Source organism: Tachypleus tridentatus, chromosome 13 (assembly GCF_004210375.1).
Source record: "Tachypleus tridentatus isolate NWPU-2018 chromosome 13, ASM421037v1, whole genome shotgun sequence".
Classification (NCBI taxonomy): domain Eukaryota; kingdom Metazoa; phylum Arthropoda; class Merostomata; order Xiphosura; family Limulidae; genus Tachypleus; species Tachypleus tridentatus.
Window position 1 is genome coordinate 165,633,982 of NC_134837.1, and position 13,109 is coordinate 165,647,090.

At 31.0% G+C, this 13,109-nt stretch overlaps 1 protein-coding gene across 3 annotated transcripts; it reads right to left on the minus strand.

Annotated features, from left to right (window-relative positions):
- Positions 1–402: 402 nt before the first annotated feature.
- On the minus strand, positions 403–12,788 carry LOC143237593 (ATP-dependent DNA helicase Q5-like). Of its 3 annotated transcripts, XM_076477026.1 has the most exons (3): positions 12,672–12,788; positions 9,134–9,201; positions 403–5,231 (listed from the first exon to the last, which is right to left on the minus strand). In XM_076477026.1, exon 3 carries the CDS (start codon positions 4,553–4,555, stop codon positions 1,763–1,765), a length of 2,793 nt encoding a protein of 930 aa, XP_076333141.1. In that variant the 5' UTR covers positions 4,556–5,231; positions 9,134–9,201; positions 12,672–12,788; the 3' UTR covers positions 403–1,762. The 3 variants fall into 3 exon arrangements, with proteins under 3 accessions (XP_076333141.1, XP_076333142.1, XP_076333140.1); XM_076477027.1 differs by lacking the exon at positions 9,134–9,201 and having other exon boundaries at positions 403–5,228; XM_076477025.1 differs by lacking the exon at positions 9,134–9,201.
- Between the last annotated feature and the right edge of the window lie 321 nt (positions 12,789–13,109).

Consider the following 13,109-nt stretch of genomic DNA (forward strand, 5'->3'; position numbering starts at 1 on the left):
TTTTCAAATCTATTATGATGGTGACACAAAATTATTCAACAAAATAGGAAATGACAAAAGGGGGAACACAGCTTTTTCTAATTCACAATGATTTTAATAACCTACTTTTAAAGCAGTGATGAGAAACTTAGACAAGGTGGAACCACGTAATTATATTTCATACATACAGTGTAACCTACAAAAAGCTTGATTTATACGAGGTAAAAAAATAAAACAAAGAATGATGATAGTATCACCTAACGAGCTCACTTCGTTTTTCAGACATCCCTCTCATTTAGCTCAAAACTACAAGATTTAGAAACTGCTACTTATTTTACTAAGTCTGGCATACAGAACACTGAGAGGCCAATCACGTAAACACTTTCAATGACAGGGCTTTTCATAATAAAACAATACTAAGTCGAGAACAATCATTTAATACAGAATCATGTACACAAAAACAGTAACAGAAAGAGAATACAGTGGTAACAGTTGTAGCTTTTAATATAATTTTTAAAATTTTATATCTCTTTGTTATTTGCTCTAGAAAAGGGTATTACTTGATAATACAATTTTCAATGATTAATAACAATATTCCAAAACTTATTATATTTGTTACTTACTGAAAAATTAGTTATTTTTAATATTTATACTTACTTGAAAATATATTTTAAAAACATTCACATTAGATAGTATCAATTAATGCTGGATCACGTTCTTACAAATTCATTTTCACTACTGGTCATGCCAATGAAGCATTCACTTTATATCATAACATGAAAACAGACAGTAAGATTTCAAAGAAATCTAAAACTAATGATTACACATAGCAGCTACTGCATCCTTAAGAATGAATTATTCCATTGTAGACACAATGAACTTGTACATTTTAGATCAATATTTTTAATTAAATAATGTATTCTTGCAAAACTTTCCTTGTCCCATATGTTTATTTATTTGTGAACATTGCACTTATGAATAGTTGTTGTCAAAGTTATTAGTTACAATACATTAACAGTTTCAAGTGCATGACAAACCAATCTGAATTAAAATCCTTCAAAAACAAATTATGTATACTTATATAAATGGTGACAGGAATATAGCATACATTTTTTGTGCTTTTACAATGATGAGTTCAAAACAGTATTAACCAACTGAAATACACCAAAGAATTAAATTAGTTCTTTTTCACTGTTTTCTGTAATCAGATAACAATCCTCAAATCATAATGTATGTTAATTCAGGTTATATGCAAATGGAAATTTTGTTCAGTTTTCATACATGAATAAATATATCAAAAAGCAACACTTTTCATTGCAAAAAAGGAATATTGACATTTTCATTAAATTTCAATACTGTCCAGTATTCAACATATCTGAAAACAGTTTTGAGTTTTCCTTTAAATAAAAAACAAAAAATACTCTTTGTCAACTTAAAAAATAAACTTTACCAGCTCTACATAATTTCTTAAAGGTTAAGAGAAATACAAAACAAAAACAAATCTGTGAAAAAAAGTAGTAGTATGTTAAAGTTGTAGAATCTTCCACCACATTACTATTATACATATTAGTAAACAAACAAGTCAGGCCAATGTGTACGTTTTAAGTTCATAAGCTCTATGGTGTACTTGTATATTTACTATACATCACAAATGAAGCTAAATTATCTCTTTGGGAAATACTCATCAACAACATCTTTAAGATTCTTTTCCATCATAGTTCTCATCAATTATTCTACAATACAAAGTTCTGAAACTGTTTCTAAAACACCTTTCTTCACTCACTCATATATCACAGACAGAGTTAAATGCCCTTTTCTTCTGGAATAATTCATCCACAGCTTCTTTGGCATGCTTTTCTGTCACCCGATTCTGATCGACTAATCGATGAGACAAAGTCCTACAAATTTTTTTAAACATTTCTTTGCTTAACTTGTTTTCTTTGTACTTAGGGTTCAGAAACTTTCTCACTAAATCAGCAGCAGATTTTAAGTGTACAGGATTAGTAGAAGCTGAATGCATTATTTTTGCCCTTTTTATTTCAATATCATTATCATCATAGCTTTCTAGTTTTTGTGAAAAACTGTTTCCAGAATTTGAAGAAACCGACTTTTCTTCTTTTTCCACAAATTTATTGAATATTTTATTGTTAGTGCCACTTCTATTATCAATTTTAATGAAATTATTCATTAATGGATTGAAAGAACTAGAACAAGTTTCACATTCATAGTTATTTGCTCCTATTTCTTCAATATCTATTTCAACAGGACCTCCAGTTCTTTCATATGCAAATGGTGGCCTTTCAAAGGAAAAGGAACTTTCTTTCTTTCCCTCTTCAGTACTGTTCAGTGCCTTTAATATCTCATAGTCTTGAACTTCATTACATTTTAGCATTGTATTCTGTGTGCCTGGAAAAATATTAGAATAACTGGAACAGCTGGGAATCAGGTTTTTCATCTGATAACCAAAATTACTTGATCTTTTACTAACAGAAATATTACTTAAGTTAGTAGAACTAGCCAAGTCTTCAGAGCTGGAAAGCTTTTTTTCTTTTAGTAAATTAAATTTTGCAACAGTGTCACAAAGAGTATATGACCTCTCTTTTGATATGTCTTTTCCACTTGCTAAGGTGTCGTTACGTGCTCTTTTAGAAGCACTGTGAGATTCATCAAAGCACACTAACAATGGATGAAGTTCCAAGTTTTTAGATGATTCTCTCAAGGCTTTTAATACTTGTGTAAATTCTTTTTTATACATGTCAATGTTCTTTTTTGTTTTAAAAACTGAAAATTCCTTATCAACAGCACAGTCTAAAATATCTTGTTCTTCAAGTCTAAAACCACTTAATAAAGGAGTGCAGGTATTATAGTTAGTTTTTATCTCTTCTTCTAGTTTTGATAAATATTCTTCACGAGTATTAATGTCCAAGATACCAGAGCTCAGTGGTTCCAATACTCTTGAATTCTTGGGTGGTTGTATCACCTTTTCATCTTTAACTTTTCCTAATTCAACTTTGTTGGTGTTTGATAAACTATTAACTGCTCTATTGATGTGATCTTCTCTGTTGGTGTCACCAGATGTATTCTTGCAATCAACAATTTCTTTCTTTTGCCCCAATCTTTCAACTTCATATAACTCATTACTTACACTACTTGTTTCCACACTATTATTGTAATTTTTCTTTTTAGATATCCTTGTAGCTTCAAAATGATTAAGTCTTCGGTCAACTGACCTGGGCTTATAACAAACATCACAATATTTTTGGCATTTATACAGTTCATCTCCAAGCTCTTTCATCAAAAATGAGTGTCTACAATGAGTTTCCTCACAATATTTTCTCATAAGTTTAAAGTTTTTATAGGCAGAATGAGCTATAATCTTTTCTTCCTGGCTTTTGGCTGCATGTTCTTCCCTTTTCAAATTATCTATAATTAAATTTCTATCCTCTCTAGAATAGTATATACGACACCTAGAAAGCAGACCATCCCCTCCTGCTTGCCCAGACTCTTGGTAATATCCTTCAACTGAATGGGCAACTGACCAATGTGCAACAAATCTCACAGATGGTAGGTCTGTGCCTATTCCAAAGCCAATTGTTGTAACAAGCACAGATATTTTACCCAACAACCAGTCATGCTGAGCTTGAGATTGTTCTCCTTCTTTCAGTCCAGCATGATATGGTCTACAGTTAAGACCACACTTATTCAATTTATCAGCAACAATTTCACAAGATTCTTTTGTTTGACAATACACAATGCCAGAGCCTCTTTTAGTAATTTCCCATTCTTTACCTAAAGCTGACAAAGCAAACGATTTCAAATCATCAAGTGGATCATCCATGCAATCTTTGAAAACAACATCATAATAGATATTGGAACGAAAACTTGATGCCTTGAAAACAGCAACAGGTGGTTTAAGATTAAGGTAATATAAAACATCATTCATAACAGTCACAGATACTGTTATTGTTAAAGCCACCCAAGGAACTCTAGAATATTTCTTTCTTAACTCTCCTAGCTTAAGATAATCTGGATGGAAATCATGACTCCACTGACTGACACAATGAGCTTCATCCACAGCTACATAAGCAAACATGCGATTCTTGCAAAGCTGATCCAAAACTGAATGAAATTCTTTTCTGAAAACTTGCTCTGGAGTAACATATAAAAGTTTGGTACAAGGATATGCAGAACACAGATCTTTATTAACTCTAGTTATTTCTTCTTTGCTCATAGTGCAATTTAAGGTCTCTGCACAAATTCCACGAGTTTGCAATTGTTTCACCTGGACAGTCATTGATGCAATGAAGGGTGATATTACCACTGTTACACCATTTCTCTGTCCAATCAAAGCAGGTAGTTTATAACACAATGACTTACCTGCAGCTGTTGGCATAGAGATAAACACATCTTGAGAAGCAGAAGCTACACTTTTGATGGCATTTTCCTGGACTGAGTTTATAAAATCATGGAACCCAAAAACATTATTCAATGTTTCTGTTAATTTTCCCTTAAATCCTGTTGAGCAACACTGATAAGAAATTGGTTGGTTTTCTCTAGATACCTCTTTTCCATTCATTGTTTCAGAAGATAAATATTCCCCACCAATAGCCTGTCCTGATATTTTTAGGCTTTCATGGTTTTTGTGGTATTAAGTTTCAATGTAATTTTAGTAGTATAATCTTGTAACAAGATATTGCTGTGAATTGAATCAAAGCAATACTATTTTCCCTTCTTCAAAAACAAACTACAAAACTTTCTTTACAGCAAGAGTTAAAACAAAACACATTCTAAGTTTTCAACTGCATTTCAAGTGGAATGCAAACAGAAAGGATTTTGCTTGGCATCTAATATAGCCAAAGGTTTATTTCTGGTGATATAAAGATGTCAAAATATAAACAGAACAAATCTTGATTCCAAACTTAAGGTCTATTTTTACAAACTTTACACTCAAATTTCTTGTTGCATTTAGCACACCAAACTACAAAAACTTTTATTCCAACAGTAACTTTTTTTTTAATATACTCATATAGCTTTATGGATTGGATTTTTCAAACTTTCTGAAACCAAAATATATAATACAGACATCCAACAGTTATTTTTTTTGTATAGCAAATTTCCTCTTTGGCAGGAATATACTGATTCAGGTGCTAAAATATTAATGCTTCAATTCTTCTTTAACTAGTCTACATACACTATGTGGATGCACTAGGTCCAATCAGTGAACATGTAGCTTCTGAATAAAGTTAATGCTGCTGGAGAAAAAAAGAAATTGATGAAACATAATACATTAATTATGCACTTAAATATTATTACTTACTTATATGCACTTAAATATTATTACTTACTTACAATTTTTTTTAAAGCTTATAATATTAGTCACAATCTCTCAACACTAAAAAACTGATTTAAAACTTCTTCATATCTTCAATGTTAACTTCTAATTTATTATGTATTTTTGCACACATCAAAATTAAAACTACTTCTCTTAGTGAATGTGTGGTAGTTAAAGCAGTTTGTTCTTTGAATGTGTTTTTGCACCTTTAATGCTTTATTTTTTTATAAACCACTTTCCCTTTTAAACTTTTTTCAGTGCCTTAAGAATCTTCCACAACAGTGTAACAAATACACACACTCATTTATTTCTATAATAGGTTATTTAGATATTTTTTAGGCTTTGATGGTTTTGTGCTATTAAATTTCCATAAACATATTGGGCAAATATTGGTGAAAATGAATACATTTCAACAAAGTTAAATAAGCAAAATCACAAGAAAGGAATGCATTAAAAACAGCAAATCCAAACCTCTAACTAATTATATTAATTTGTTAAACATAAAAACAAGCTGATAAAAGTAAACACTGCCCTAACTGAAAAAATCCTAGGGTACAACCTGTAATGTAAAATTATAAAATGTACCCTACATTTTAAAGGTGACTGAGAAGTTGGGCCTTCATTGCAGTGGGGATACACTGTCTATCATTCTCAACCTCTATTTGCCAGTCTTGCATAAAAAATAAAAGAGTAGCAATAGATATAGAAACAGAAATTAGGAGAGCAAGATATGGGTGCTCAAGCCCACGATGTCCCATATGTGTGTGTGTGTGTCTATAGTTCATGTTCTCCACTACTTCAATTCATACAACTTTAGCATTCACAATTCTGTTGTTATGAATAACACCATTAACAGCTATTTTTAACCTTGTAACCCTCATGACTAAATCAGTTAGAGCTCACCCTCAGAGAAGTTCATAGTTCAGGTATTTATTATATGTGATATGCATTTAGTGCTTATTTTTCACCCCAAAAATATCTGAATATATATAATGTATATTACTGTAGCCACAATCACAAACTTTTCTGTGTGTACAAGCTGTTTGTTAAAACAGAAGTCTAGGGGTGTGTTTCATGATCACAGTTTTTTGGATCATGATACCAAAACTACAGTTCTTGCATTAAATTTCTGATTTGATGTGTGTGTATATATATATATATCCCTACCTTAATCACTTTCAGTTTCCACATGGCCATATGACTATTAAACATACATTTTAAATTTCAGATACAGGTCCAAGTGAACAAAATGTAAATCAAATATTTAAGTTTCATATAAATTTTTTTCATATTATTTTTAGACTTAGATTCACAGTTAATATTATTTTATTAACAAATAACAAACCATGTGTTCTGTACATTCAACACAATCAAATTGGCATGTGTATAAGGTGAGGAAAATCTCAACTTTTATGAAGCATATTTTTCATAACAAAATGGTGAGTCACTTTTCAATAACATTATAGCAACTCTAGAGTTACATAAGCTGACAGAAACGGAAGCAAACTCTGAAGTAAACTGAATGCATTATTTACAAAATGATTATTAAACTAGAGTACTGCAATGGTCTGAAATGCATGTACGGATAATAAAAAAAAACTTGTTCAAAATATATACATGCAAATTTAAATGACTTCTGTAAAGCATCACACACTATCAATTTAAATTTATTCAAGGGGATTTTGTTTGTATCTGTAATTAAGCACAAAGCTACACATAAGCTGTATGTGCTCTGCCACCATGGTTACTAGCATTGTAATTCTGCAGACGTACTGCTGTGCCATTGAGGAGCTACAAAGAGGAGTCTATCACATATTTCACAATTATAGTCAATTTATAATTATTAGCTAGGGTATCATTAGCCTTGAATTTAATTTTTTTAATCTGCTTATTAAAAAAAAATTGCTTTTAAAATCATACATAAAAAAGTTAGGAAGGTGCAACACCCTCAGCTCTGTATGCTCTGATGTGCTTGTAATTACCAGTCAAATACATATAAATCTTACAGTCTTGAGATGAACTTGATAAAATTTTCAATAACAGTAATGTTACAGATTTATGCCAAAAAACAGAGCAGCATCCCAAACTGCAGCTTGAAAGGGGTTTCTAATTATTACACATCCGTTACCTCAACAGTCACATGGTAGTAGGTTTAATGCTCATTTTAAAAGTCACTAGGAATTTATGTTTCAGACTAATTATTTTTAACTAAATGCAATTTGTAACAAAAACAAGCAAAACTATACTGAAATAAAACAGGTTTGTCAATACATTTTAAACACATACATGTAGATTAGGTCTTTAGATCTCTGACACTTATTAACAAATGCATCTACAAATCTAAATATTTGAGTTTTATAAATCTGACCTGTGAAGATACTAAGTGACATTTCTAGAAGCCTATTTTGAGCAAATGTTTGTCCTGCTTGAATATTCAAAATGAGGGTTCACTAGCATTACAAAGTTACAATAATCTCCTTGTGACATTTAAAAAAAAATACTATATATGGATTCTGGGAACTTGCAACACAAAATTTTGGGACAACATGAGACCTATTGTTCCATCTCAACTGCTCCACACTCTAAATTAAATTACCTTAAAGCCAGCCTTTATCATCATTCATAAATTTATTAAGGTTTTTGTGAACTCATTTAAAGTTACTGCCTATACAACATCTGAAAGCAACCCATTCCAAAGGCTAACCACACTGTTATAAAAATAAAAATGTCTTAACTGAAAATGACTCTGGCCCTGCCAAAAATTATATATAATGATGATGCATCGACACTATCAAATCCCTTTCCAATCCTCAACACCTTAATCAGATCTCCCCTAACTCTTCTTTTTTTCAAGGGAAAATTATTTGAGAGATTTCATACTCTCCTCATATGACAACCCCTCCCATTCCATTCTAGTAACCCTTCTCTGAACCTTTCCCAACAATGTGATGTATTTTCTAAGGTAATGAGCCCAGGACTGAACACAATATTCTAAATGTGGCATAACCAGTGATTTGTACAATTAAATTATAACCTTTTTTGACATGTATTCAATATTTCTGTAGTTACAACCTAAAATTCTATTTGCTCTACCACTAGTAAAAGCGTGTGTGGATGGCTTAAGACTGATCAACCATTACATCAAGATTCTTTTCTTTCATCACACTGTTAAGGTTGTTCCCATCCCAACTTTACTTATAATTCAAAGTATGATAACTCACATACATTATTCTGCATTTATAATTAAAACACATTTGCTATTTATTTGCCCAAATCACTAACTGATATAATTCATTTTTTAAAGTAGCAACATCCCTTTCACAGCAACACCCAGGACCTAGGTATCATCTGCAAATTTAAGTAATTTATGTCATTGATGTAAATAAAAAGCAAAGGTCCTAAGACTGAGCTCTGAGGTATTCCTACTTGTATCATTATTTCAGTTTGACTGAACTCCATTTGTTGCAACCTTCTACTTCCATCCAGCCACTCGTCTATCCAACTTGCTATCACATCCCCTACACCTACAGAGATAATTCTTTTACAAGCCTTTTATGAAGCACTTTGTCAAATGCTTTTTGAAAATCCAGATACATCAAATCTACACCCTTACCTTTATCTACATAAGCAGTAACCTTTTCAAAGAATGTCAAAAAATTTGCAAGGCAAGATTTTCTCTTAATGAAACCCTGCTGCCTATCCAATAAAATTCAAAACTTTGTTATATAACTTTGCAAAGAGCATCTTTTAAAAGTCTTTCCAAAACTATTCCTACAACTGACGTAAAAGTAATGAGTATATAATTACTGGAATAATATTTACCACTGCTCTAAAAAATGTATTACATCAGCTAACTTCTAATCCTCTGGTACCTGTCCACTATTCAAGAACTGAAAAAAAAAAGTAGCAAGTGGCTCAAATGTACAATATTTACCCTCCTTCAAAACCCTTGAAGAAATCTTATCTGACCAAGGAGCCTCATTGTTTAATAAAATATTAAAATATTTTTACCAAATCAGAATTAATGCAGTCATCTTGTTTGATTTCATTTCTGTTTATTAACTGCTCATAATGTGGACTACTGCTTAAATATTTGTTAGTAAAAACTGAAGGAAAACCAAAAGTTAATGACCTAGCTATCTCATAATGATTGGTTACTAGCCTTCCTTCATCATCTTTCAAGGGTACTGTCCCCATTCTAACATTTGTTTACCCTTAATGTATTTAAAGAAATCCCTACTGTTAATTTTTACACTTTCAGTGAACCTTTATGATGTCCTAATTTTACATTTCACCAAATTTCTTAATATTCTATAATCTTTTATGTCTCCTGTAAAACCAGTCAATTTAAATTTCTTAAATTTATAATGTTTTTCATTTTATTTCTTAAACTCTTTGTGAGCCAACCTGGTTTTTTTACTTACAGCTACCCCTTTCTACAAGGAATATGTTTACCCTGAATAGTTAAAAACACTTCCACATGAAATCAATATCTTCAAACAATTCAACTGTCCAATTCACAACAAGTAATTGTTGTCACATTCTTTGAAAATTTTCAATCAAAACATTATTTGTTATCTCCATATGTAGCAAAACATCAAACCTAACAATTCAATGATCACTTGAACCCAGATGTTCCCAATTTCCACTCTCTTGATAATTTCTATGTTTTAAGTTAGCAATAAATCTAAAATAGCTTTGTTTCTAGCAGATTCCTTGACTAACCGATGAAGAAAGCCATCTTCAACAGTTTCCAAAAACCTTTTTATCACATGATTTGACTCTACCGTTTTTCCAATACGTATGCCCGAAACTAAAATCACCCATAATTATGACTTCATTAACAGCTGAAAATGTTAATCTTGTTGGTAAGTTTCTCACTAATTTTATCAATGTGATTTATTGATATGTAACAAATTCTCACAAAGCCTTTTTCCTTTATATCCACTAACAGAAATCCATATGGATTCTATCTTCTTACTATTATCTTTAATATCCTCAACTTCAACAGGATGTAACTCGCATTTTACACACAAAGCCATTCTTTTTCCCCTTTTTGAGTCTCTTCTTATCAAATAACCTGTAACCCTGTATTTCAAAGAAACTTTGTCATAAAAATCATTTATGTTTAACCATTCCTACTAATGATCTAAAGTCATCTATTTCTTATACTTCTAGCATTGCAACAGGAATAATTAAACCTGTCTTTATAACTGTCTATATTAATTTCCTATACTAAACTTTTCTCTGCCTCTTATTCATTTTGCATGAAGGCTTCAAGTTTGTTTGTGATTTTTAGCAATGACAGTAAAAACCTTCTATTTTTGAATAGTAACACTCCTCTTACAAAGATGCCTTTCATAAAATGTCTAAAATCCAAGTGCATCACTTTCACTACCAAATGTCCTAGCAAAATCCCAATTTAAGTCTTCCTAAACAAGAAAAACACTCCAAACAGATTCAAAACTTCATAGCATGTTAGCAATATATATATATATATAAACTGACCAATATTCTTGTCAAAGGGCTATCTCACATTAGTTAAGAAACAACAACAATGAAGATTGTTGAAGGATTCCACTGGTCAAATACTCAAGTGAAAAAGAAAAGTTACTATCACTTTTTTCTTTCTAAAACACAGTTTTATATACACTTCTCAATACTTCCATTAATATCATAAGAGTTTAACTTCCAGTTTGGTCCATTACTGAAGGCATTTTAAAAATCCAGATATACAGAACATTGATATTTTCATAAAAAAGCAAATGTCCTATCAATAAACTTCAATATGTCATCTAGATCAGACAACTGGAAACTATGTAACTTTTTATAGAGGAGGAAAAGCTCTTCTTGATGAAAGCAGTCCTAAGAAATTAAACAGACTAAGTAACGAGCTTGGGGTGTGGTAATGAAATCTTCTCATTGTGGTTTAATGGCATTTATCTTTTGTCTCACTTGTTTATTGAACGTTTTTGGTAGGAGTTTTGCTAGTTTCGATTAAAGTATTTGTTTATGTTGTTCATATAGACTTTCTGAAAGCTTTCATTACATTCACTCACAATTGCTAATGTAATAAGTTTTCTCCAGAACTGCCAAAAAAATCAAACAGTAGATTTAAATTAGTGTGAAGGAAGAATATAGAATGTTGTGATAAATACTTCCACTCACAGTACAGCAAACCTTTCCCCATGTTAACAGATAAGGAATTTTAAGTATTTTTTTACATTGACTTATTACTCTCCAAAAATAAATCACTTCAAAGTTGCATCATTGCCCAAATGTATACTAGCTTTTGTACAAATCCATTCAGTTTTTCCAGAAACATCACTGACAAACACACAAATAAGCACACACATGCAGTGGTGAAAACATAACCTGTCACATAGGGTAATATTTAAATGACGAAGCATAGTTGATATTTGCATTTCTTTAGTAGTAGTAACAAACAATAATATTGTTAATAAATATGATACAGTCATAAGTCATATTTCAATTTACTTTTCATGAATTGATATATGGTACTGAATGACTGTTTGATACTAGAGCCATATCAAAAGCTCCTGACACAGCTGTATTAATGAAATATTGAGCTAATAAAGATACATATTGGAGATGTCATTTTATTTACCAAAATAGAAATACTTTGTACAAAACCTTTGTTTGTATTAAACAAAGTTAAGAGTAATAATTATAATATGTACTTTAGTTTAAGTTCTAGCAATGTTTGCTTTAATTTAGAGACATTTAATTGACATTAAGGGGGGCTCCTTGTTACTGTCCCATTCATTTAATCAAATATCTATTTGACTAAATCCAGTCTCAACCCCCAAATATTCAAGTTCTCTTCTGAACTCTCCCAGTTTTATTGCTTCCATCACATCTGAATGTAACCTGTCAGACAAATAAAATTACCAAATTTACAGCAACTGCTACCAAAACGTAGGAAGCCAAAGTCTGGACATAATGGATACATTATTCTAATACTAAATCATTTACTGATTTATTCATTGAGATCTAATCGGTAACCTGTAAATTGTAATCAGAGAACATGTTTAAATAAATCAGAAGTTTGAACCTCCTTTGACTGACAGAGTCAATATCCCCGTAGGTGCAAACCAGAATCCTATTTGCTTCCCCACTGGCAATAGCACACTGCTTGGAATTTAGAGGAAGTAGAAGGTAAAAAATTTATTAACGTTGGTACGACTAAGAGAGAAGTTAACAATAACTTGCATGTCACAATAGCATCATGCTCTCTCGCTAGGCCTAACATAATATGGACAATTGTAGAAATTGTTATAATAAAACTTAAAAATATATATTAATCCCTCGTTGAAGATAACAGAAAGAAAATTAATACCTAGTACTAGAGCTTGAGTAATTTAAATATAATAACATTATCAAACAAGTATTAGGAATAGCATTAACACAACTCGAACGCTTTGTATTACAGTTGACTGTTTGTATCTCTCACAATAAGTGCTAGGTGGCAGAAGAGAAAAAAAGAAAAGAAAAGCAGTTTTTCTTTCTCAATCATATGACACGCGTGAACGATATCAAGATATGTATTAGTTTTCAATATTATCGTACCCATAACTGTTATCCTGACCGTCTATAAACAGAATTTAGTATTCTTCACCATCTGTTTGAGCCTATATATATATATATAATATCTTATACAGATTATTTATTATTTATATATTAAACGTTTAAACACCTAAACTCTCTCTACAGCATACAACAAGATAAATAAAAAATTATTGAAAACCTACAAATAGGAATCGTGAAAGAAAATAAG

Coding starts and splice junctions, on each gene's coding strand:
- LOC143237593 (XM_076477027.1), bottom strand. CDS start 4,555: ATGAATGGAAAAGAGGTATCTAGAGAAAACCAACCAATTTCTTATCAG.